Source organism: Kogia breviceps, chromosome 13 (genome assembly GCF_026419965.1).
Source record: "Kogia breviceps isolate mKogBre1 chromosome 13, mKogBre1 haplotype 1, whole genome shotgun sequence".
Lineage (NCBI taxonomy): Eukaryota > Metazoa > Chordata > Mammalia > Artiodactyla > Physeteridae > Kogia > Kogia breviceps.
Genome location: NC_081322.1, coordinates 83,302,773 through 83,326,374, shown reverse-complemented (window position 1 = coordinate 83,326,374; position 23,602 = coordinate 83,302,773). Strand labels below are relative to the sequence as shown.

The window sequence follows — 23,602 nt, the reverse complement described above, 5'->3', positions numbered from 1 at the left end:
CTTTAGGGGACTGCAAACAATATCTCAGACAGCCCATCATGTTCAGAAATCACTTTACAGTTTGCTACCAGGTGTCCAAACTCGTTTGAACTTTCAAATTAACCCACACAGTACGAAGCGGAGGGAGGGGCCAGGACGACTCTTCCCCTCCCGGACTGGCTTTGTCCATTTGTTTTGTTTTCGTTGCTGAGGTGTAGGGAGCTGCCGGGATTCCCTGGCGGGTTGCCGCGGAAACCGTCGGGCCCGGGAGCACAGTAGAAGGGGCTAATGCCAAGCGGCCGCCGGGCTGGTCGGAGCGCTACCGGCAACTGAGTCTGGGCGGGAGTGGGCGGGGTCCCCATAGGTGGGCGGGGCCAGGCGCGAGGGGTGGGGCCTGAGTGCGCCTGCGCAGTGGGCTCTACTCAGGGAGGCGGAGGCGAGGCGCCGAAGGAAAGATGGAAGACTACCAGGCTACCGAGGAGGTAACAGCTGGGTCGGCGACGGGTCGGGTGGAGGCCGGGAGTTCCGGGTGCGGGTGGGTGGCGGCAGCCAGGGGCTTGTGCGGGCACCCGGGCCGCGTCTAGACGTGGGCAGAGGCCGTCCCCGGCGCAGGCTGACGGCACCGGCGCCCTGCCGAGCGCTTCGCGGTGCCCCACCGCCGGGCCGGCTCAGGGCGTCGTCGCCCTGCCCGGGGCGGGGCTCGGGGGGCGGGGCGTGGAGGGGGCTCCGCAGCCGCGGGACGCCTTCCGCCGGCGGCGCCCCCGGGATCCCCCACGCCGCGCCGCTCGCCTCCCAGGCGCCCCCGGCCCGCCACGCCCCCGACCCCGAGAGAGCGCCGCCACTCGCTCCGTTTATTCCGTGATGCAGACCCCCGCCCGCGGGTGGGGAAGACTGAAGGCCGCCGCTTGTGTGTCGCTGATGCACTCAGGACTCCAGTGACCCGCACGTACACTCACATCTCTCAAGTCTCTTCAGTCAAGGATTGGATCCTCTGGCTGTGGGCAAAAAGCAGACGTGCCCAATAGGAGAACCTGCCTTTGTCTTCGTTTCCACACCTGTTCTTCCGTGCTGCGCGCGGCGCCCACCGAGGCCACCGTCGCTCCCGTTTCATTTGAGTTTGAGACGACAGTAAGATAGCTCCTATTTCGGGGGGGGGAGAAGAGTCATCTCTTACTGCCCCAACGAAGAAGCAGGGGAGCGCATACAGTTATTTACCAAGCAGAAGACATGGCTTTCCTTCAAGTTTACGAGCATTCAGGGAATATAGCTGATGGATGCGCCTCTTATAGAACAGCTGCCCAGTTTTCTTCTCGCTAAATAATTCTTGTTGAAATACAAATAAATGGAGTCCTATTTATTATGCAGCCTGTCAAAAATAACAGGTTATTTTACCATTTTTGAAATTTAGTCTAAGCAGGAATGTTTTGAGGGAAATACATACATACACACACACACACACACACACACACACACACACACACACACACACACACACACACACACACACACACACACATATATATGGCTTAAGGACTGATCTTAAGAGTTTCAGGTTTTATCTAATTTCCAAACTAGCACAAACTGTCTATGGTAGTGTCATCATCAGTGTCTGAATGCTGGCAGCGATCAAGTGAATAATTAGGAGAAGTCCTAGTCCAGGAGCAGGGAGCCAAGGAAGAACTTTTCCCTGCAAACTGTGCACTAATATAATGTTGGAAAATGGCTTGTATTATAGGAACATTGAGTAACTTTTAAGAAAGGAAATGGCAGTATAGAGGAAGTCCTTAATGCTGGCGTTTTAATGCTCTGCACTCTCATTCTGGCTGCCACCAAGGAGGCGGCTAAGGGACTTATTTCAGGCCTCAGCTGCATATCTGACAAATGAAAGGGCTCAACAGAGTGGTCCGTGTTTTACACAGATAAAGCCCTGGGAGGCTGAGACCATGACTCTCTTCTTTGTAGTAGGTCTGCTTTGGGCGTTTACTCATCCACTCCCCTCCTCCTAACAGCCTCTGCATATCCCCTAACTTCATGTAGATACCTGGATCTTTGTATTAATAACTCTGCTCTCCGTTCATTGTTCATCTTCCCTGTAGAAACTGAAACTGCCCAGTGGATTCTGTACAACTGCTGTACTTGCACGAAAAGTCCATTGAAATGTCCCTGACCCTTTTTCATATTTTAACCACATGGAAAGTTATACAGGGACTTTCCTGTATGGTTTAGGATTACTGAAGTCTCTTGGAAGGATCCTTTAAACTTCGAGCAATAATTTAATCTAGGATACTGCAGATTCTCATCACCTTGGTGGGTTGGCTGTGTCTCCCAGTATGACTTTGGAGTACAGCAGGCGGGCTTCAGGCAGTCAGCTCTCCGTCCTCCCGGGAGGAAAGGGGCATTGCTAGCACAGGGCCACAGTGGTCAGCAGCCCAGCAGGGAGGAAAACGCCCTGCCGAACTGAACTCTCTGCCTTTACTCCACCGGGATGCACACGGACTGAGGGCCTGGGGCTGCCCTCTGGAAAGCGTCTGCAAAGCTCAGGCAGTAAGGTTCCCAGGATTCAGAGGGAACCTTGTACCCATTCAGATGTACCATATGTAAAAAGAAAGAAAAAAGACGGCCATTTATATAAACTCCTGGCACTAGATTCCTGCTGACAGCCCACCTCCCAGCTCACCTCAACACACTGGCAGGGAATGGCTGTGCCAGCAGCTCGCTGTACGGTCCTGAAGTAGGACAGCAAATGAGAAAGAAAATAGTAAAATAGAAAATGGTAAATCTTACCACAAATAGTGGTTAAAAACAAACCCCCCAAACCAAAACGTCTTAAGTTTCAAGCCTCCTAACAAGTTTACATTAGGGAAAGAGTCAGTTAATTTATATAAAAGTCAAGTAACTCATTAAACTTCTATAGTAATGATCCTAGTGGCCAGCTGAAATGGATGGAGAAATTGAGTTCTAGTTTAAGGTGAAGTCAGTCTTTTGGGTCATGGCATGATTAAAACAAAAACAAACCGAAAAACCTTTAAATTGTATACATGTATCCTAAGTCTCCTGACAGCCTCTCACTAGCTCTGTGATCCTCAGAGAGCTACTTAATGTTTTCCTCAGTAAAATGAACAGCCTGGTTAGATTATTTCTAAGGTCTTCATTTCTAAATCATGTTCATTACCTAAATTTGCATTAATCAGTGCACTGGAAAAGGATCTTTTAAATCAATCAAACTTAATTAATTTTCTTCCTTACAGACTGTGTTTGTTGTCGATGAAGTGAGCAACATTGTAAAGGAGGTAAGAGGAGAGATACTCCCTTTTTCAATGTTTGATTAATGGCTCATATGAGTGAAAATAATGTGTTTTAAATACTGTCTTGGAATTGTTTCAACTCAGCCTGTGTGTTTTGGCATTTCAAATAACAGTTTTTACTTCAATGAATATCTAGATAAGAATTCTCCCATATTATGTAAATTATATATTTTAAATGAGACAGGACATTATACTAGCATTATTACTGAATGTTACTAAAGCTTGATTCTATAACCTTTTAGCATCAAACACTCATGGTAATAATCACACTGGAAAATGTAAACGTGCATTCCCTGTGTGGTAAGTGCCACGGTGTGTGGTGCTTTGAGGGATTAACCCACCTAGTGACTTCTGAGCTGGAATCTGAGAAAGTGGGAGGAGTGTTAACTCAGTGAAAAGAGGGGGACAAATATTCCAGGCAGTGGACAAGTGCAAAGGCCCTGTGGTAAGGAGTGTGCGTGGTGTTTGAGGGATTGGAGGGAGGTGGGTGTGGCTGGACTAGTGCTGAGCACTGGGGCAGCCTGGGGCAGGAAGGAGGCCAGAAACGATTTCCTAGTCAGTTTCCCTCCCTGGGTACACTGAGCACATAGTGAAGCCAGTGGCTAAAAGATGGTTATTAGATGATCTAAGTTTACCAATACCATTTGAGGTTATATATGTGATTTGGAATTGACTCCAATGCAAATTATTATTAATGCAAGTTGTTGACTAACGTCAGAGTGATGAAGAACCGCAACCTATTTTCGTGATCATTAAAAAGCAAAGTGATTTTGTGGCCGTATGTATTCTTCCTCATCAGGCATGATTTCCTACTTGTTTTCAGGATCTATAACAGTTTGCTTGTCATTGTTTTTCTTTCTTTTTTTTAAATTTACTCATTTAAAAAATGTTTTACGTTTGGCTGCGTTGGGTCTTCATTGCTGCGCACTGGCTTTTCTCTAGTTGCGGCGAGTGGGGGCTACTGTTTGTTGCGGTGCGCGGGCTTCTCATTGTGGTGGCTTCTCTGTTGTGGAGCACGGGCTCTAGGCACGCGGGCTTCAGTAGTTGTGGCACGTGGGCTTCAGTAGTTGTGGCACGTGGGTTGAGTAGATGCACGGACTTCAGTAGTTGTGGCTCACGGGCTTAGTTGCTCCACAGCATGTGGGATCTTCCCAGACCGGGGCTCAAACTCGTGTCCCCTGCATTGGCAGGTGGATTCTTAACCGCTGCGCCACCAGGGAAGCCCTTGTCGTTTTTCGAAATACAGTGTTTCTTAGGAACATGGTAGGGAGCGGGAAGATGGGTGAATTTCACTGGAACTCAGAAATGGAGTTGGCTTGTCATGAAGCCTCCTTGGGCCTCGCTTGTTTTCTTCACTGTCTTTGACTTGGTTCCCAGGCAGCAAGTACCATTGCAAGTAGACCTTCCCAGTCTCTGGAAGCATAAAGTTACAGTGTGGTGTTACTTTCACATTGGCCTCTACAGATTTTTTTGCCTCTAGGCAATAGGTTAATTCTGTACTCGAGCTATTTTAAGTATTGGGTAGTAGTAAATTTGGATGGGTCCAGAATTAGCAGAGGGTTTTCCTCCCTCCCTGAAAAACAGTGAATTCCGAAGCATGTGTGGAGAGACTTGCCAGAGTGAGAGGTTTAGCTTGAGTGCAGCCCCTACTTCTTTGAGGACACCCAGAGCTATTAATACCCTGGTCCCAGGTTTAGCTCTGAGCTGGGGAGGGAGCAGGACTCGGCCGAGGGTGCGGAAGAGCTGTGACAGTTTTTGGGGGGGGGGGCAGACCGCTCACAGTCCCAGGAGGACTAGGAATTTCCACAGCTAGAAATATGGCATGACTGTAGGTAGCTTTTGTTCCTCAAAACCAAGGTCTCTGGGCTAGGCCCCAGGCAGTAGACCCCAGTCTGTCACCATTGTATACAACTCAGGGACTTTTTCTCTCCACGTCTGAGGACAGAACTTAGCCCTCACTGAATGTTATTATTTTAGGTCATAAGTGTCATAAAAACTCAGTTTTCTGGTTGCCAGAACAAGTTAGAAAAGGAGTAGAAAAGAAAGCTGCTTAGAAGCAGGCACACAGGCACCAGCATCAAAGGCCCAGAAAACCGTAAAATGGGACCAGCCTCGTTAGCAGCTGGACCAAGAGTTGGGGCCAGCGGCCGTGTGTGTCCCTGAGCACCCTCTGAAGCACGCAGCGTGAACCCGAATACAGCACAGAGAAGGAGACAAGGCATTTCATAATGAAGAAAAAATTCATCACAAGCTAAGTTTTGGAATAGATAGAGTTCTTTAGTTTTCTGAAAAGTGTACTTCCGTGGTAACATATTCCCAGAAGATGCTGGGTAAAGGAAGTATTTGTAAATATCAATACATGATTATTTGGATAGGTTTGTACATTGTCAGTTGTACAACCGACAGAAGATTCCTCTATCTCTAGTGTACTTTTAAGAAAGAAATAGGCAAAGGAAGATATTTTCTAGCCTCAGTAGGAAGAAAATGTGTTGCTTATCTCCAGACAGTAATCACAAGAGCAAACATTAAATTCAGTCAAAATGTTTAAAAAACTTGACAGATCAGATGCTATATAATTACTTTTTAAAAAAAATTTATTCATTTGGCTGCACTGGGTCTTAGTTCCAGCATGCAGGATCTTCGTTGTGGCATGCGGACTCTTAAGTTGGTGGCGTGCGGGATCTAGTTACCTGAGCAGGGATCGAACCCAGGCCCCCCGCATTGGGAACGCAGAGTGTTAGCCACTGGACCACCAGGGAAGTCCCATATAATTACATATTTTTAAAAAATGAATATAAAGCATTCAGATGAAATACAACACTGTTAGAACAAAAGGTACATTTGCAAATGAGTCCTCATGGTTACAAATAAGCTTATTTACACTTTATGCAAATTGTATCTCGGCACTTCTTAGGGTGCAGTACTAACTGTGCTGACCTCAGGAGTGGCTGGAAGGAGTTTGGTGTGTTCTGCTAACAGTGACCAGCTGTGCTCTGTCTTCCAGGCCATAGAAAGTGCCATCGGTGGCAACGCCTATCAGCACAGCAAAGTGAATCAGTGGACCACAAACGTAGTGGAGCAAACCTTAAGCCAACTCACCAAGCTGGGGAAACCATTTAAATACATTGGTAATGAATTTTTGCCTCTTGCTTTTATTGGTGGTGGTTCTTTAAATACTGATCAGAGGCGAGTCTGTGTCAGGAGAGCAGCGTGGCCTGAGCTCAGAGGAGGTTCCTGGTAGGAGCAGGTCACTCGGCTTGTGCATGTTACCACCCACCTGGCCTGTGGGGCTGCGAGGACGCAGGGACGTACGAGCATGTCCGATCTGATGCTTTTAGAACAAGCCTGTGGTGATCTGCTGATGTCCCAGGACCAGGCACTCTACCCCTAGAATTTGTATCATGGACATCAGCCACGCGATCTGTCTATCTATCTATCTATGCTGAAAGTGGACAAAAAGGAATTTGTGTTGCCAAGTATATTTCTCTGATAAACGTCTGTTTTTATTGAAGTGACCTGTGTAATCATGCAGAAGAATGGAGCGGGACTGCACACGGCAAGTTCCTGCTTCTGGGACAGCTCTACTGACGGTACGGTTTTCATTCCTTCCGTGAAGCCTTGTCACGGGCACTTCCCTGAAGGCTCTGCAGTGCCTGGACCCTGCTGAGATCCAGATTATTCAAAGCGTTGTACGAAATATGTGCTTGGATGTTTCCTATCTTTGAATGCATGTTGATTAGAGTCACCTCACCTTTTAAAACGCTTTATAGAAAAGAGACCGGCCAGCCTTCTTTTTTGGCCACAGAGAATTATTAAGTACATGATCGTGAGAACTCGGAAGGCCCCCGTTCTTCCCCGTTTTCTGTCCTAACCTGCCTCCTTCCTCCCGCAGGGAGCTGCACTGTGCGATGGGAGAACAAGACCATGTACTGCATTGTCAGCACCTTCGGACTGTCCATTTGACCGCCCTGTCCAGCCTGTGGTCTTTCTCCTTTTGTCCCAACATTTCTCTTCCGTCTTCTAACCACCAGCCATCTAGTCAGTGATCACCTGTCTCACTCTCTTTGTGTTTTTGCGGCGCTCTCAAAATGTAGAGAAAAAAACCAAATAACCACACTGTTCTGTGACCTGCACACCCTAAATCAGAGGAATCATCACCGAAGGTAGTCAGGAGCCTGTCCTGCCACTTGTCTTAACTTCGAATGTTTCTTTTCAAAGGTGCTAAAAGCCGAAATCTGCTAGTGTGAAGCTTTCTCTACTCTCTGAAATGATTCAAATACACTAATTTTCCATACTTTGTACTCTTGTTAGAATAATAAATTATTCCAATTTAAAGTGTGTGTTTTCTTCATAGTCTAAATAGTATCACAGAGGAATTCTCCATATTTAGTTAGTGGCTTTAGAATCTATAAAACTGTAAAAAACAGAAGAAGTTGCAGTTCAGCTTTGATCCTCTCCAGTACAGCAATTTGCCGATTCACCCGTGGGACCAAGATCTTGACTGCTTTGCTGTGTTCTGGTTGGAATTCTACCCTTGGGCATCACATCCTCCCCTCAAGGTCTTCTCTCCTGGAGCTTAAGGGGTGGCAAGTGGGCAAGCTGGTCTCTTCCGGTAGCTGCAGAGCTCTGACTCACACTGTCGGCCCAAATCTGCAACACTACAGCCTCTACTCCTGTGTTCTCTTCTTTTTCAGTAGCAATCACAACAGAAATGCTTTAGTACCTTATGGCTTACACAGTGCTTTCACAATTATTCATTTTGTGTCCACAATAGTTAGACCATTATTTATGAATCAGAAAAGGTGTCTGGAGGTTTTCTGACTGATTTAAAGTCATATCCAAGTAAGTGGGGAGGTGGGCCCCAAACCCGGTGAACCTCACCTTCAGGGCTCGTGCCTGGGCCACGTTAGCATTGCAATAAAGACAGACACACCGCCGCGTCCACCTGCTGAAATGAAAAAAACCCTGTTCTTGTCCCTAAAGCACCAATGCCTGAATGATGGAGTTCACTCCACTCCACATGCAAAGAACAAACAAATCAATGTGCATAAGTAGGGATCAAATATTAAAAATTTATTAGCATCTACCAGAAAGGTAGTCTCTTAGTAAAAGGTGAAAGATTTATACGATCTGAAGAGAAACCAGAGTATATATAGCAAGGGAGTCTCTTAATGAAGCCATTCCCGAAGTGTGAATTTGCCACAAATAAACATTCATTCACTTTGACTGACTACACTGATGATTCTGTGATCAAGCACTGCTGCGCTCGCTGGCACAGCTCCAGGGTCTAAGACATAGCTTTATCTTTCCTTTTGAGCTTAAGGTTTAGAGTTGTTTTATTTTACAAATATTTAGTCTCTTTGTAAAAAGGCAGTTTTCAGTAGCAGAAAATCCTGTGTTTCACAGTCTGGTATTATAGTTCCCAGTATACCTAAAACACGTCAAATCAAGATAAACAGGGTAACAAGATGTCACAGACTAAAAGCAACTCCCCTTTGGCCTGCGGAAAAGATTTGTACCTCTTGTTTTTCAAAAGCCTAACCTCTAAGGCAACTGGTTTTTAAAACCCTCAAAATACATAAATGTACTTGTGTTCTAAGTCTAGTCTTCACTAGAGGTCCCTTTTAATCATCCCTTCTATGAGCCTCTGTGTTTTTCCCTGTGAAAAGGATTCCAGGAAATAAGTTACTGACCACATTATAATCTACTGAACGTAACTGTACCTTCAGTAAATAGCTCATGGAATTCTTGAGGCTGGTGATGTCTGTCTTGTAACCAGACCATTTAATGGGTTGGGTTTACATAATGCATCTAAACTTTTATTGCAATCTGTAATTATGTACAGGAACAATCTTACAAACCTTGAATATATTTTATATATCCTCTTCTTTAGCCTTTCAAATGGGGCTTAAGAGAGAGAAAACTGCATCACTGCACTGCTTTAATGATTTAATAATAAATCAAGCAGACCTTTATCCACATGGATAATGAAGCTCTCCCTAGGGAAACTGTGAAATGGCTATGGTCATCTTCCAGGTTCCCCTAGACTGGACCAGTATAAAAAATTATCCCAGATATGATGTTATTCAAGCCGTTACCATGGAAGAACGAAAGTCAGCCCTTTATAATTTAAGTTTGCAAAACTTTGATACCCTCCAAGACCAAAAAATAATCATAGTAATTTTCTTGCTGCTGTCTAAAGTTTCTGGCAGACTTTAGTGTTTTAACCTGATACCTATGGCACATAGAATACACGCATTTATGCTATACATTTTAAGCAAATTTTTACATGTAAGATGTAATATGTTGACATATATGATACGAGAGAAGAAAAACTGAATGACTTAATAACCATTTCCCTCCTCGTTTCCAACTTAGTTACAAAAGGTAAATAAATACTCCCATATTTTTCATTTCACTTGATTTGATGCCAATAAGAATCAAAGGATGAAGATATCAGTCATCAGTTAACAATTACACTATAGGGTAAGTTTTAAAATGTACCTAATGTGTACAGCTAAGTGCCTCAAATACTTTACATTTACTGATAAGTAACAGCATTCCAAATTATGGACAATTATTTTATAATGATTAAAACTTGTAAACTATATCATACGAGGATACATTAATCAGCACAAGTAAGTTTTCATCAATTTATGTAAAATTACTTAGTAGAAGTTGTAAAATTTGGTAACAGAAAATTTCTTCAATACCTCTGAATACATAGAATCAAAAAAAGTAGTCACGTCATTGCAGCAAATGTAAAAACCATGTAAACTTGAATTACCCTTGCAGTAATACAACTTTTAATTCAGACTTTCTTATTTACAAGGTTTTAAAAACAAATATAAATGGTGTTTATATTTTAAATATGTGCACCTCTATATTAAAGGTGCATTATCATTAAAGTTTAAATTAAAAAGAAAGATATGAAGTCATAATGAATAGTCTCTCATGAACCTCTCTAAGGTCCCAGCACTACCTAAAGTGGAATATACCTTTTAGCTCTGAATGGTAATTGGAGAGTTAATGTATACATGAAGAAAGTGCAGGGGCTGTTTGCAGAGCAGAACAGTCACGTCCCATACCTCTGTGCTCTGCTGAGATGGCATCAATCAGGATGTCTGCAATGATCACAGGTAAACCATTCAAGAGAGAGATTAGTATGCATGCCAAAGGAAAAGCAAAGGAGCTATCTCTACCTCCTATAATTAGTCTTTGACAAAAAGGAACTGGAAATCTCCAGGGCCTTCTACGATGCCACAGATTCAGCCGCCCCAGACGGCTCTTACACAGAGCAATTCATCTGTTGACCTGACGACCGTGTGAGACACACAGGGCCAGAACGATTCCCAACAAGTTACCTTCTCCCCAGAGATGTTCTTCCGTAAGCCGTCTAAAATGTTTTACCTCCTTTCATCTGGTGTCCAGATGTGAAGCTGAAGAACTTTTTGGCAATAACGAATCTGCAGTAGAGTACACCAATCACTTGTTTAACTTTTATTAAAAAAACAAAACAAAACAAACAGAGCTCTACAAGGTATCATCTTTAACAGAGTTGCAGAAACTCCTGCTTACTGGAATTGTAATGGATACCCGCCTCCCCACGAATATGAATGATGTCTCTATGCACAGGGACATCATTCGTCTTCATTATGTAACGCTCACACGCATTACTCACGTGTGCACACAGGCCCTTAGAAAACTGGCAACAAGACCCTTCCTGTGGGAGCTGACAACCTGTCAATCATCTTACCCTTTCTTTACAAGCCTTCTCAGACGCTCCTCAGAACTCCAAGACACCAGCTCTGCTTTGGTGGCAGCGAAGGGCTAGGACCTGCCCACCCTCCTCCCTTTCCCCAAAGAGCCATTACATACGTACACATCGCACACAGCAAGCGACACAAGTTACCCCTCGCTTGAGATGCGTGATCATCCAGAGCACAGGTCACTCGGTGGGGAAGCGCTGCCCTCATGGGGCAGCCACAGAAACAGGCTTCCCTTTGGGTTTCAAGGGTCAAAAGTTGGTACCACGGGGCAGGGAAGAAAGGAAGGGAGCAGAGGACACCACCGTGCTGTGGACCTGATTCATAAGGGCCTTCCAGGAACGTGAAATTAGTAAAAATGTTTTTAAGTACATAATTCTCTCTACAAAAAACAGCAGTAATTTCCTTCTCACCACTGAAAACAGCTATATCTCATATGAAATCTTTGAAAAATGATCTGGCTGTTTAAACTTTTTGCCAGTGCTTCTCTTCCCAAACAAACGCAGTCAGTCTTAACGGTAAGTCTGGCCCAAGGTTTAAATTTGTCCTCAGTTTTGGTTTTCCTTTCAAAAATATGTAAACAAATAAGGATCAGGAAATCTCTGCTTGTAAGAGAGGTCTGCGTTCAGGCGGGTACAGGGCAGGCCGGGAAGCAGGCATGGGGGCTCAGTCACTCTCGGAGCCCTCCTGGTACTGGGCCCGGATGGCCTGGCCGTTCTGCAGGGGCATCTCTTCATAGTCACTCCTGTCACAAAAGAGACCTCTGACACCGTTCGGCTCTTGACAGCACTGGATCTACGCTCCTCTCCACGCTGACCCGCCGTCCTCACACGAGCCCGTGTCCTCGCCTCGCTCTCTCCACTTGTCACCGACTCCCGCTCCTCCAGCCCCACCAGCCCCACCCATCACCAGGGTGTCTCTTCTTCCAGAAAGAACTGCTCTTCCCGCGGTCACCACTCACTCAGGTGTCCAGCAGGAAGGGACACTACCCACCCAGGCCTGAGGAACGCGACCACCGAAAACCAGGGGATCACGCGACTCTCCAGTCGCCTGGGAACGGGCTGCGCGCTCGCCTCGGGGCGGCCTTCGGCGCCATGGGGACTCACTCACCCGTAAATCACGTCGTCGTCCGAGTCGTTGAGCATGGAGAAGGCGGGATTGTCCTTCAGCTGGGACTCTGAAAACCACAAGCATTTTAAGGTCACGAGCGCAGGGAGGCGGCATGCTGTTCTAGAAGAAGGGCGGGAGTCAGAGCGAGCTGGATTCCAAGCCCCGCGTCCCCGTTTCCCGCCCGCGTGACCGGCGGGTCGTTCTGTCCCCCGGGGGCCGCCCGGAGCAGCCGGCGGGCGGGCTCCCCGCGCCCCAGGCTCCCGCACCTCCTCACCGGGAGCAGGGCCGGGAGACCTGGTCTGCCCGCCGCACCCGCCCGGCCCGGGCCTGAGCACGGCCGCTGGTCCGCAGCCCGTCACCCGTCACCTCCGCGCGGACCCTCTGTGCACGTGCCGAGAGCCCCCTCCAGGGACCGCCGGGCCGCACGCCGCCGCCCGGCTCCAGGGAGCCCTCACCCTTCTCACGCCGGGGCGAGAGGGCTGCTTTGGTTTGGTTCTTTGGGGAGGTGGGGCGGGGTGCACGTCTGGCTCTCTTTTGATGGGCACGGCACTCATTTCCAGCAGACTTTATTTCGCGGGCCTGACGGACACGCTCGTGTCCGGACCCGCGGACACACTCCGCTCCTGCATCTGGGGCTGTAAGGCCGCAGCACCTGCTGGGCTCCACCTGCGGCTCGGGGCTCCCTATCCGAGCCCGCCTGGTCTCCCCGCTAAAGAGGGGGCCGCGGAGGCGGGGCCGGAGCCGCTGCCCAAGCTCCCTGCTCGCGGCCCTGGCCGCTGGCTTACCGTACAGGGCGTTCTTCGAGGGCGAATACACAAAGGCCAGAGTGTAGAGGTAAAAGTTCAACAAGCCGTAGAAAGATAAGAACTCAGCTGGTGACACCGGTCAAGGGAAGCAGCAGAGCTGGGACACCGTCTACCTGGACACGGCGGCCGGCCCCTCCCCCAACCGTCAGTGACCAATGAGCAGCAGCCAGGAGCCCGCGGGCCACGCCCAGACACCAGGGCAGCACAGGGCAGGCCCACGGCCGGAGGCTACAACGACCTTCCAGGGGCACCCGGAAACCACAGGTGAGCCGCGCCCTCCCCTCTCCACGGAAGCCTCTGGAGGTGGCAGGACCTGATGGGAGCAAGTCACACGCAAAGGGCAGGAAGGCCACATAAACACGGGTGAGTCAAGAATAAAAGGAAGAACTGGAACCAGACTCTCAAACTAGTCCTTCTTAATCTTTTCTGGATTACATACCCCTTTGAGAATCTGATCAAAGCTTTGGGTGAAATTCAGTCTCAAAAATGTGAAAGATCACGCATTGATTCGAAGGATGTAAGTAAGAGAAGAGGCCCCACGGAAAGAAGCCAAGACGTGAGGGATGAACCCCAAGGATTCCCCTGATGGACGCCATCACTGAAAGCGGGAGTGGGAGGCACACACTTGACCCGATTATGCATCCAAAAGAGGAGTTTACTGCCAAGGCAACGGGGCCTCAGGGAACCGAAGGAGGTGCCGCTGTTCACAAGCCCTCCCCGGAGACGCAGGCGTCAGCTGCAGCCGGACACATCTGGGAGTCGGTAAGGGATGCCATCTGGGGAGAGAGGACCCTCGAATCAGGCCTCGGCCTCTCCCCAGTGCCCTGCAGGGAGAGGTGGGCAGCCCTGGCCTGACCCGAGGCTTGGATGGCGAGCGGACCCGTTCCAGTCCCTGCCCCACAGAGAGGAGAGTGGGCCGTGGGGGGCGGGGGGCAGGCGCTGGGGCCCCTGGGCCTCTCATTCACAGGGACAGGGGTGAGGCGCCCAGGGCCTGCAACGCTACCCACTCCCCCGCGGTGTGTGCCTGACACCTGACGTCTTCCCACGAAAGGATATAATTCTGGTAGTGAGTTGACAGTTCAGCTACAAAATTGTCCTGTAATACTTGCGCTCCGAACCTCAAATAAAGGATGACGATGCTGAAAAAGAAGGGGGTGGACAATACATAAAAACGTACCAAGAAACAGCGCTAGCTTCATATAACTTGCCACGTTCACTGTCTAGTCATGACTTTATCTGCATGGAGACTCGTACACGTGCACACAGCGCCTCCACTGGGCTCCTGGTCGCAGATCCAGGGACAAGGTCAGCGGGTGCCGACACAGACCTTGTTACAGCCTCGAATCCAGGCCCCCGGGCACGGGCTCCTCCTCTTCTCTTACTCAGTTTGTGCCTTTTGGACCATCTCCCCCAACAGGCCACCAGCCCCCGGGGGACAGCCTGCCCCTCCTTGTCCTCTCCCCCCCCCCACCCCGGGCAGTGGTTCACATACCTGTCTGACACCTGCCCACCAACGCACGTGCCGACAGAGGGCTCCGGTACTGGGGAGCCCGCTTCCCCTCCCTGGGGTCCAATCTCCACTCCAGCCAGACAGACCGTTTAATAAAATGTGAACCAGGTCCCTTCACCTCCTGGCTTAAAACCTTGCGAAGGGTTCCCACCACTGAGAACGGAACCGAGACTCCTCACCTCGGCCTGCGAGGCGACCTGACCTCTGGGCGGCCACCCTCCCTCACGGCCTCACACTCTGCGACGTCGCTGTCCCTGAGCCCAGGCTTCAGGGCCCTACTTCAGGCCCCAGGCCCCCTGCTCAGAGAGCCGTCCCCCACGAGCCCCATTAAAGCAGCCATGGCCCTCCTGCCGTCGTCCACCCTCTGCTTTCATTACGGCGTTTAGGCTATTTTTAAATTTTTTATCACTGCCCTCCCGCACTGGACTATAAATGCCATGACAGGAAGGAACCTGTCTGCCCAGCTACCAGAGGAGGCACTTCCTGGGTATCTGCTGCACGCATGAATCCCCCCGAAACTTAGACGAAGAAAGATCACGAAAGCATAACAGCTTCTAGACAGACGTAGAGAGGTCACTACAAGGAGACAGCAGCTCCCAGCCCGTGGACTGGGGCAGCCTGAGGGCGAGGCTGTGTGAGGGGATGGGAGGGGTGTTTATGTGTAAAAAAGGAGGTGAGGGTGTGCATGTGAGGCTGGACCAAGGGCTGAAGAGAGACTGAGTAACAACACGTGAACCTCCGTTTTCAGGTGAATTGAGATGCTGAATAAAACCAAGCTCATTTTGAAGACCAGGCCAAGTTCACACGCTTTGGTGAGGGATGAACACAACTGCTGCAGGGGCGGGTGAGCGAACCCAGACGCCTCCCGGATCGCCCGTCCGACAAGGCCGGGGCCCCGGCGCGGCGGTGGAAAGCCAGCCACTCGGAGCCCGGAACGGCTCCCCCCAGGGAAAGGGCTGACGGCCACTTATTCGCCATCCAAACAACCGAGAAAGAAAGGCGGATAACTAGATGTTATTCCCCTACGGGATTCTGATTTCAGGAGAGAGCGACAAAGCAAAAACAAGCAAGCAATTATCTGGAATTCATTCAAAGATCCGGCTCTCTGCGCGCCCTCAGGCCGGCCCGCGAACCCAGCAGAGGCCTCGGCACCTGCTCTGCTGCGTGGCCTCTCCTGCCCGCTTCCCTCGGGCAGCAGCGCGTGTGCTTCAGTGATGCCCGCTTACAGTCCTGTCCTTGGGGCAGCAAAAGGACCCCAGGCGCCAGGCATGTCACCCAGGATTCTAACTCTCTGACTTGTCTCTACTGCGTCTGCTGCCTTCCAGGGCACGTGTCAGGGCAAGGGGGGAACTGGAGCAGCGCTGGGCCGCGGGCCTTCGCCAAGCTCTTCTCTCCCCTGGCCGTGAACAACAGAACACGCTCCCTCGGCCACCACACGCTCAGGGCCCTGCCGGGGGAGGAGGCCTCAGACCAGTGGATACAGCTGGCTAGAAGCACCCTAAAATTAACCCCATAAAACGGGAGAAAAGATATTCATGACAGTGAAATAAAAACTCACAGTTTGCTTCTTTTAAGAAATTAAGTCTTCTTACCTAATGATAAGCACTACAAAAGTCAATGCTGTCAAAAATTTCAACCTGAGATCTGAAAAAGAAGTAAATACTCCCATTAAATCACCAAATTGGAATTAAATTCCACTAATCCCAGAGATCTTAAAAATAAAGACAAAAATAAAGCCAAACCTTCTGAACAAAACCCCTCTTCCCTCTGGACTTTAAACCTGTTAGTACCTGAAGCCCAGGAGAAATGCTGTCTCACCTCCCCCGAGGCCAGGAGGGTCTCCAGCAAGGCTGTGGCCACTATTATTTGCTTGTGACAGACTGGGGGAAAGGATCCTATGACATCAGGTGACTCGTCCCGATTCAAGGACAAGGAAAACCACCCCTGCCGCTTTGTAAGGTGCGATTCCAGAAGGATCCAGGCAGCTCCAACAGCCACACAGACACCTGGGGCCCCAGCTGGCTTCCACCCCACAGGCCTCCCTCCAGCGTTGGCCCGAAGGACTGTCCAAATGGCCCAGAGTCACCCCTGCAGCCCTGGGCTCCCTGGGGCTGAAGGCGCTGCTCCAGCCGCTGGGTCTGCCCTCCGGGTCAGGCCGTCGTCCCCCGCAGCCCGTGCCAATGCGGGCAGCCCTGCACCAGGGGGGTCTGAGACCAGAGCTTACCTACATAAGGCATGTGACGCAGCTCGGAGCAGGCCCGCACGATCAGGAACAAAAGGTATAGGATGTACGTGGCGGCCACCACCATGAAGAAAACCTTCATTCCCTGGAGCGAAACCAGACGGGCGCTTGAATGACAACAGGGTCTCAGCGTTGCTTCTCCCTCCGGTAACATAAGCAAGACAGCCAGAGCTTTCTAAGAGGGACCCGGAGCCCCGAAGGTCACAGCCTAGAGCGGCGCACAAGAACACGCGGCTGCCGCTCTGAGTCTCCTCATCCCGGCTCCCCCTCTCTGCGAGCACAGGCGGCCAGCTCACCCCAGGGGGACACCCCGGGCCCTGCTCAGCGGACGAGCAGACGCCTCCGTGACACACGGAAAGCTCTGAGCATGGGGCCTGCAACGTAGGAGGTGCTCAATAAATGGCAGTGGCTCCTACTTGTCTCTCCCTGGGGTGAGGGCCTGGCTCCCTGCCGTGCTTAGGAAGACAGTGCTATGTGTCCAAGAAAGCATCCAGGCCTGGCTCTCAATTCTTCTGGACCTTGGTTTTCTTTTCTGTGAAATGAGGGGTTGAACTAGATCACCTAGAAGACAGTGTGTCTAAACCACACGTGAACTTTCTATGGACTTCCCCACATAACCAGTTGGCAAGCTTGTATCCACAGCACAACTTAAGTTACAAAATTCAGCGACTTTTTAAGACAGCAGTCAAAAAAAAAAAAATTCCTCTGGCTTCATTAACAATCCTTACCTGAAAATTTCCTGTGTCAACTCGATACTGGTACATTGGATCATGTAATTCATTAATTCTAGAAATATGATGTTATAAAAAAAACAAACAGATTAATAACTAGTTTACTTTTTATTTTATACTTTCTCTCACTTGGCCTTTTAAAAAACTTATTAACATAAACTACTTGCTGACCAACAGTAAAAGATTTTTAAAAAGTAATCCTCAATTTATGAGAACTCCCGAATTACCTAGTGGACACGCGCACCGCACCACTGAACTCACTGCCCGCAGTCCTGAGTGTTGTGAAGCACAGTGTTTATCATGAAGAAAATCCCCACCCTACTTCCCCTTCCATTTTAAGAGCTGTTTTCCAGGCACCTTTTCGACGGGCACGTATGGGCACCAGGAAATGGATGAGCACACAAAGGAAGCAACAGAAGTAAACACAAACTTCTCTGAAGAGCATTTCAAAATGACACTGCGCTGCTGAGACGACAGGCGCGTGCGAAGAGGGAGGTGGAGGCGTGAGCTGAGCCCTGTCATTCCTGTGCCAGGTGCCAGCATCATACCCCTGCGATGGGGCTCGTTTCTGCGGAAAATCCTCCTCGGGGGAATCAGGTTGTTGCTACGTTAGGCTTCTGCGGCGGTGCCATTTTACAGACGGACGAAAAATACTAAAGATCAACCCTGGGAGCTGGTATAAGGATGGGAAGGTTTAAAGACACAAGCCAAAGGAGACACTCAAAATATCTGGGGTCAGTGGCGAACCAGGAGCCGACCTGAGCGTCATTCCTACAAGTGAAGTCTCTGCCTCTCCGAAGGAGGGATCTGAGAAGACGTGGCCTTTCTCGTTTTCCACCTTAGACTAGAAGAATCGTGTACATCTCTGCATGCCATGCAAGCAGAAATGAACCCTCAGTTTAAGTCACACTACCAAGTCATGAAACACTGGGTGACAGATTCCCTTCTGGATGAGTTCACAAAACACGGTCAACTTTGGGCCCGTCCGCCTCGTTAAATGCTTCCCAAGACCGAAGTCTCACACACAATAAAATTACTCACGTCTGCCATATTCCGAGGGTAACACAGGCCAACCACAATAATCCAACGATGAAGAATTTGGGCAAATAGAAAGTCAAGCACTTCCTTTCTCCCTTTAAAAAAAAGAAATAGAGAAGTTAGTAATTCTAGCAAACCATTACCCCCTCACAGACCACAACGGATCACAGACACTCCATTTCCGCACGGCACGCCCTCTTCCGCTGACTGTGAGGCTGGAGACAGGTCCCCAAGGACAAGCTCACCCTACGGATTGTCACCAGAATCTGGAGCGGAAGGACTGAGTCCCCTGCCGCCCCCCCCACCCCGGCAGTGCTGACGGCTCACCTGCACACGGACCCCGTGGTACACGCACAGCCAGAAGAGCAGCAGGGCGCACAGGAACACAGACTGGAAGAGGTCGTCCAGCATCCCCGGGAACCAGCTGTTCACCAGGAAGGAGAGGGGGAAGAACGGGTCTGGAAGGCAAAAGGCAGACAGGCCTGCGGAAGGCAGACTTGCCAGCACCCGGCAGGGCACCCCGTCCCCCTGTGAGGGCAGAACTCGTGATCACTTTCCCCCCGGCCAGAGCCACGGGGAAGGTAGTGAACTAAGGGCTGTCTTGTTTTTCAAAAACACCGAAAAGCCGAAGGACGGATCGCTCCAGGAATGCGTGCCGAGTGCCTGCCGCCCGCTCCTGCCGGCAGCGCCTCCCGCGGGCCCGGCAGCCCCAGCGCCGCGGCTCTGGAAGCAGACGCTTTCTGGAGCAGGGCGCGAGGGGCAGCCCGCGCTGCTGCCGCCCTCAGCACAGTCCCAAGATGGGGTCTGCGGCCCTTCGGGCTTTAACCTCCAGGCAGCGGGAAAGCCGCGGGCACCCGCCGCATCCGGGAGCAACGTCCCTCGGGCCGCACGGCCGCTACCACCTGTTCCTTCAGGGGCCCCCAGGCCACCTCCAGGACGCCTTTCAGCTTTCAACGTTAAAGGGGAAAGGGCCAAAGTAAAGATGGCACCTACCGTTGTAAAGTAGCAGCAGAGGCAGGAGAATGGACATCCACTTCTGCTCGATGCCCCAGTCTCGCATGGAAAACTTCCGGAGGGAGTGAGCAAACAGGCACTGCGTACCAGACCAGGCCCCCGGTCACCGTCTTTGCCCGCCCCGCCGAGCATCACCTTACGTCTGTCTTCCTAAATCAAAGGTCTCAGGGCCAGCCAAGACCTGATGAGCCAAGCCCTTGCTGAACCGACCCTGAGACCATCGGTGACAACTGGGAGAAGACGGTGAATTGCTGCAAAGGAGCCTCGATAAGACGGTCACGGCTGTTCTCACAGGGGCAGGAGGCGATGAGGAATATAATGGCCATAGCCCCCCCCCCTCCGGCACCCCGGCCTCCTCCTGGGCAGGCTGTTTCTACCAGGCCGGCTCCCACTGAGCCGCAGGGAAGGATCTCTCCGGGCACAGGCCACGTGCTACCAGAGGTGCGACTTTCACAGATGACACCAGCTTCTAGGGAGGCATCAGGGCTCCCAGAGGAAAAGCCAAGGAATGAGGCTTATATATAACCATGGTCAGAAGACGTGCTTCTTTTCAAACACCTCCCTGAAGGGGCAGTGGCCCATGGGAGAGGTTTCTTTAAACTCTAAAACATCATACAATTTGTGATTTTTAAGCCTGGAGTCGTTTTTTTTGTTTGTTTGTTTTTTTTTTTTTCTGCAGTCTAACATAAGCCAATAATTTCCTAAGCAATTTGGACTTTCTGGGCTGATGGACCATTTCCCCCAGTCTATCTGTCAGAATCAGGCCCATTTCTCTTGTTTGAGAACGTGGGGCCCTGGGTACCAGTTCCCTGGGCACCAGAGTACAGCAGCAGAATCCCAGGCAAGAGAACTCCTTCAAGGAACAGCAAGGATTTCTGCCCAAATATAAACAGCAGTTTTCCGCTTTCCTGTAGTGAGTTCACCAGGCCCTGGCCATCCCAGCTCTCAGGGCACTCTGTGGCCACGTCCCGCCTACCAGCCACACCCAGGTCACCACCCTCTGGCACTTTCCTCAAACGTCCCCTGTGAGCCCGTGTCCTTCTGTATACAGTTAGTCTGCGAAGCAACAAGTTCCTCGGGTGGCAACTGGAGTGGCCACCACTGCTAAGAACGGACGTCCTAAACATCACACCCTCCGCGTCAGCACAGGGCAGGCAGCTGACGGGGGCAGGATACCCTCCAGGCGCACTTCCTTTTCCTCCAATTTATAACTTCCCACCTTCACTGGCCGGGCCTCTGTGGGGACTGCCTGTACTCTGTGGGTTATCACCCCCCAAAGACAAGGTGCACCAGTGGACAGAGACCTCGGATCCCAAATGAGTCGAAAGCCTACACGTGCAAAGCCCCTCATCTGCACTCTCCTGAAAAAGCCCAAAGACTGAGAGGTCTGGTCCACTTTTCCAAATGTAAAAACCCAAGAACGTGCTGTATCTGCACTCAAAGAAGGTCATTCAACTGAGGCAGAATCCCTCCACACAGGTTAAATGGCACGTTCCACTGCACACCGATGAGAATTCACTTACAAGGCAGTGACCTGTAATTACTGTGACACTACGCAGTGCTTACTTACTAAAGACACCACAGCATTCTTGCAGCACAGCACCCCAGCAGAAATACAGAATATTTAGTACCATCAGGTCAGCCCACTGGATGGAGTGTCTCAGAGTTCGGGCAAATCTCCCGCACTCCAATAACCATAATTTATGAACTAACTTTGCCCTTGTTTGGATTCGGACACAGTCTGTTAGGTGCATGGTACTTACAGTGACAATGAAGGTTAGCACCACAAAGACGAATCTGAACCAAATTTCCAAGTGGGAAAACGCAGGGTCGTAAGTCTTCCACTAAAATGGAAAGCAGGAAAGCAATTTGAAAAAAAAAATTCATCGAAAAGGAAGTACACCGCATTCTTTATTTATTTTTTCCATGGTGTGCCCGTACAAAGGAATACTATTTTTTACATGTCTTCTATTTATTTATTTATTTTTGGCTGTGCTGGGTCTTCACTGCTGCGCGCGGGCTTTCTCTAGTTGCGGTGGGCAGGGGCTACTCTTTGTTGAGGTGCGCGGGCTTCTCATTGCGGTGGCTTCTCTTGTTGCGGAGCACGGGCTCTAGGCGCGCGGGCTTTGTTAGCTGTAGCGCTCGGCCTTAGCTGCTCCGCGGCATGTGGGATCTTCCCGGACCAGGGCTCGAACCCGTGTTCCCTGCATTGGCAGGCGGATTCTTAACCACTGCACCACCAGGGAAGTCCCAACCACATTATTGATAATAGTTATCTCTAAATGTGAGACTACAGGTAGTTTAAAATGTTCTCTTACACTTTCTTACGTGTTCTAAAACTTTAACACTTAGTACATTTTATTTTTTTTTTTTTTTTTTTTTTTTTTTTTTTGCGGTATGCGGGCCTCTCACTGTTGTGGCCTCTCCCGTTGCGGAGCACAGGCTCCGGACGCACAGGCCCAGCGGCCATGGCTCACGGGCCCAGCCGCTCCGCGGCATGTGGGATCTTCCCGGACCAGGGCACGAACCCGTGTCTCCTGCATCGGCAGGCGGATTCTCAACCACTGCGCCACCAGGGAAGCCCAGTACATTTTATTTTTATATTAAAGAACACACACCTTGTACCAAGAATTGAAAATAACTTTAAATGGTGGCATACTAATGATCAATCTGGCAGATCAATTATTCTATAATAATAGTAATAGCATTTGGCTTTTAAATCTCATATCAAAGATCAATGCTGTCAATCTCTTTATTAGACAAAGCCACGCTGTCCATTAAAAGAAACAGAGTTTTAAACGACGCAAAAATGTTACGTATGATGTTCTAAAAAAGACTGAGTGAAACGTATAGATATGAATCCGAGACAAAGGAAACGCTGTGGGAGTAAGGTTGTCAGTTCTCACGCTGAGCAGTCTCGCTCATATCAAGTGCACGGCTAACAGAGAGAGCGTGAGGCCCCACGTGCTGAAAGCAGGTGGCAGGCAGCCCTTCCCACCTCGGTTACCAGCCAGATTCATCACCAGACCCCAGGACACGGCGCTGCACTGGGCTAGGGAGCCCCATCATTTTAATGCACTGAATTAAAGTCATCTGAGCAATTTAAAAACTGTAACAGATAGAGTTAAAGACACCAGATTCACCTTATTTGCCTCAAACATTAAATGTATACACACACACACACACACACACACACACACAAAGACATCGGACACGAGGCAATGAAGGGCCATAATCTCTAGCTGATGGGGGACAGGTGCACCCTCTGGTCACCCCAAGCCCTGGGGGAACCCGAGCAGAGCGCAGTGGTCTCTGAGTCGCAAACACACCGCTGTGAGTGCAGGGACACAGCTCACCGGCTGTGACTCACAGGACAGAGCGCTAACAGAGGCACAGAGCGCTAACAGAGGCACAGAGCAAGCTCCAGCCACCTGCCAAAGGTCGCCCTCCCCACGGCTTCCCCTGAATACTGATCCGCGCATGAGAGTGAGTAAACCCCCCCGAGGCCAGGAGAAAATGCCTAAAAGCATCACTGGCACTCACAGAAGGCCAGTAACAGTGAGGAAAATGCACAGTCAGGGGGGTGTTATTGTAGAGCGTACTCCAAGCACTTTTAGCTCAGTGGTGGGGAAACATCAGCCTTAGACTCAATGCTGCTTTGGTCCCACCTAGCAAAGTTTAAAATCAAGGCCCGAAAAGCACAAACTGTTTCCAAGTAACCTTACCACATCCTAGAACAGAGCTCAAGGATATTTATCAAAACACAAAACTCTAGCAATCAATCATGTCTGACATTGAATCAAAAATACCAGACGTGTAAAAAAAGCAAGAAAATACGAAACATGATGAGAAAAAACTAATCGATCAAAACTGACCCAGAAATCTCAGACGACAGAATTAGTAGATAAGGACGTCAAGAAACTAGAGGAGAGTTTGCATATGTGAAGCAGAGACCTGGAGGGTGATCAACAGCAGATTAGACGTCACAGAGAGTATAAACATGAAGACAGCCAAAGAATCCATTTAAAATGCAACAGAGAGAAAAATGGACAGAGCATCAGTAAGCTGCGAGACAACTTCAGGTGGCCTAGTAGATGTACA

At 49.8% G+C, this 23,602-nt stretch overlaps 2 protein-coding genes and 1 long non-coding RNA gene across 10 annotated transcripts in view; 1 reads left to right on the top strand and 2 right to left on the bottom strand.

Annotated features, from left to right (window-relative positions):
• Positions 1-368: 368 nt before the first annotated feature.
• On the top strand, positions 369-7,619 carry DYNLT1 (dynein light chain Tctex-type 1). The gene is made up of 5 exons (XM_059083551.2): positions 369-461; positions 3,228-3,269; positions 6,289-6,412; positions 6,797-6,874; positions 7,177-7,619. Exons 1-5 carry the CDS (start codon positions 435-437, stop codon positions 7,245-7,247), a joined length of 342 nt encoding a protein of 113 aa, XP_058939534.1. The 5' UTR covers positions 369-434; the 3' UTR covers positions 7,248-7,619.
• LOC136792391 (uncharacterized) lies at positions 5,861-10,750 on the bottom strand. Its single transcript, XR_010836114.1, has 3 exons — positions 10,649-10,750; positions 10,283-10,408; positions 5,861-8,232 (listed from the first exon to the last, which is right to left on the bottom strand). It is a non-coding gene; the product is annotated as an uncharacterized lncRNA (long non-coding RNA).
• Positions 10,751-10,769: 19 nt separating this feature from the next.
• TMEM181 (transmembrane protein 181) overlaps positions 10,770-23,602 on the bottom strand; it is a 68,785-nt gene continuing 55,952 nt past the window's right edge. For 3 of the 8 annotated variants that reach the window (XM_067011108.1, XM_067011106.1, XM_067011105.1), the window contains 11 exons: positions 21,265-21,345; positions 19,481-19,580; positions 18,815-18,945; positions 18,491-18,582; positions 17,447-17,504; positions 16,701-16,803; positions 16,069-16,120; positions 14,023-14,105; positions 12,946-13,035; positions 12,161-12,275; positions 10,770-11,795 (listed from right to left, as the gene is read on the bottom strand). In XM_067011108.1, the coding sequence (XP_066867209.1) occupies positions 11,717-11,795; positions 12,161-12,275; positions 12,946-13,035; positions 14,023-14,105; positions 16,069-16,120; positions 16,701-16,803; positions 17,447-17,504; positions 18,491-18,582; positions 18,815-18,945; positions 19,481-19,580; positions 21,265-21,345 (984 nt within the window). In that variant the 3' untranslated portion in view covers positions 10,770-11,716. The remainder of the gene's footprint in view (positions 11,796-12,160; positions 12,276-12,945; positions 13,036-14,022; positions 14,106-16,068; positions 16,121-16,700; positions 16,804-17,446; positions 17,505-18,490; positions 18,583-18,814; positions 18,946-19,480; positions 19,581-21,264; positions 21,346-23,602) is intronic. The other 5 variants (XM_059083543.2, XM_067011107.1, XM_059083547.2 and 2 more) reach the window with 2 other exon arrangements.

Bases quoted from the DNA above. Each gene is read 5' to 3' on its own strand.
- DYNLT1 (XM_059083551.2), top strand. From the start codon at position 435: ATGGAAGACTACCAGGCTACCGAGGAG. The intron at 462-3,227 runs GTAACAGCTGGG...TCTTCCTTACAG, and splicing joins ACTACCAGGCTACCGAGGAG to ACTGTGTTTGTTGTCGATGA. The intron at 6,875-7,176 runs GTACGGTTTTCA...TTCCTCCCGCAG, and splicing joins CTGGGACAGCTCTACTGACG to GGAGCTGCACTGTGCGATGG.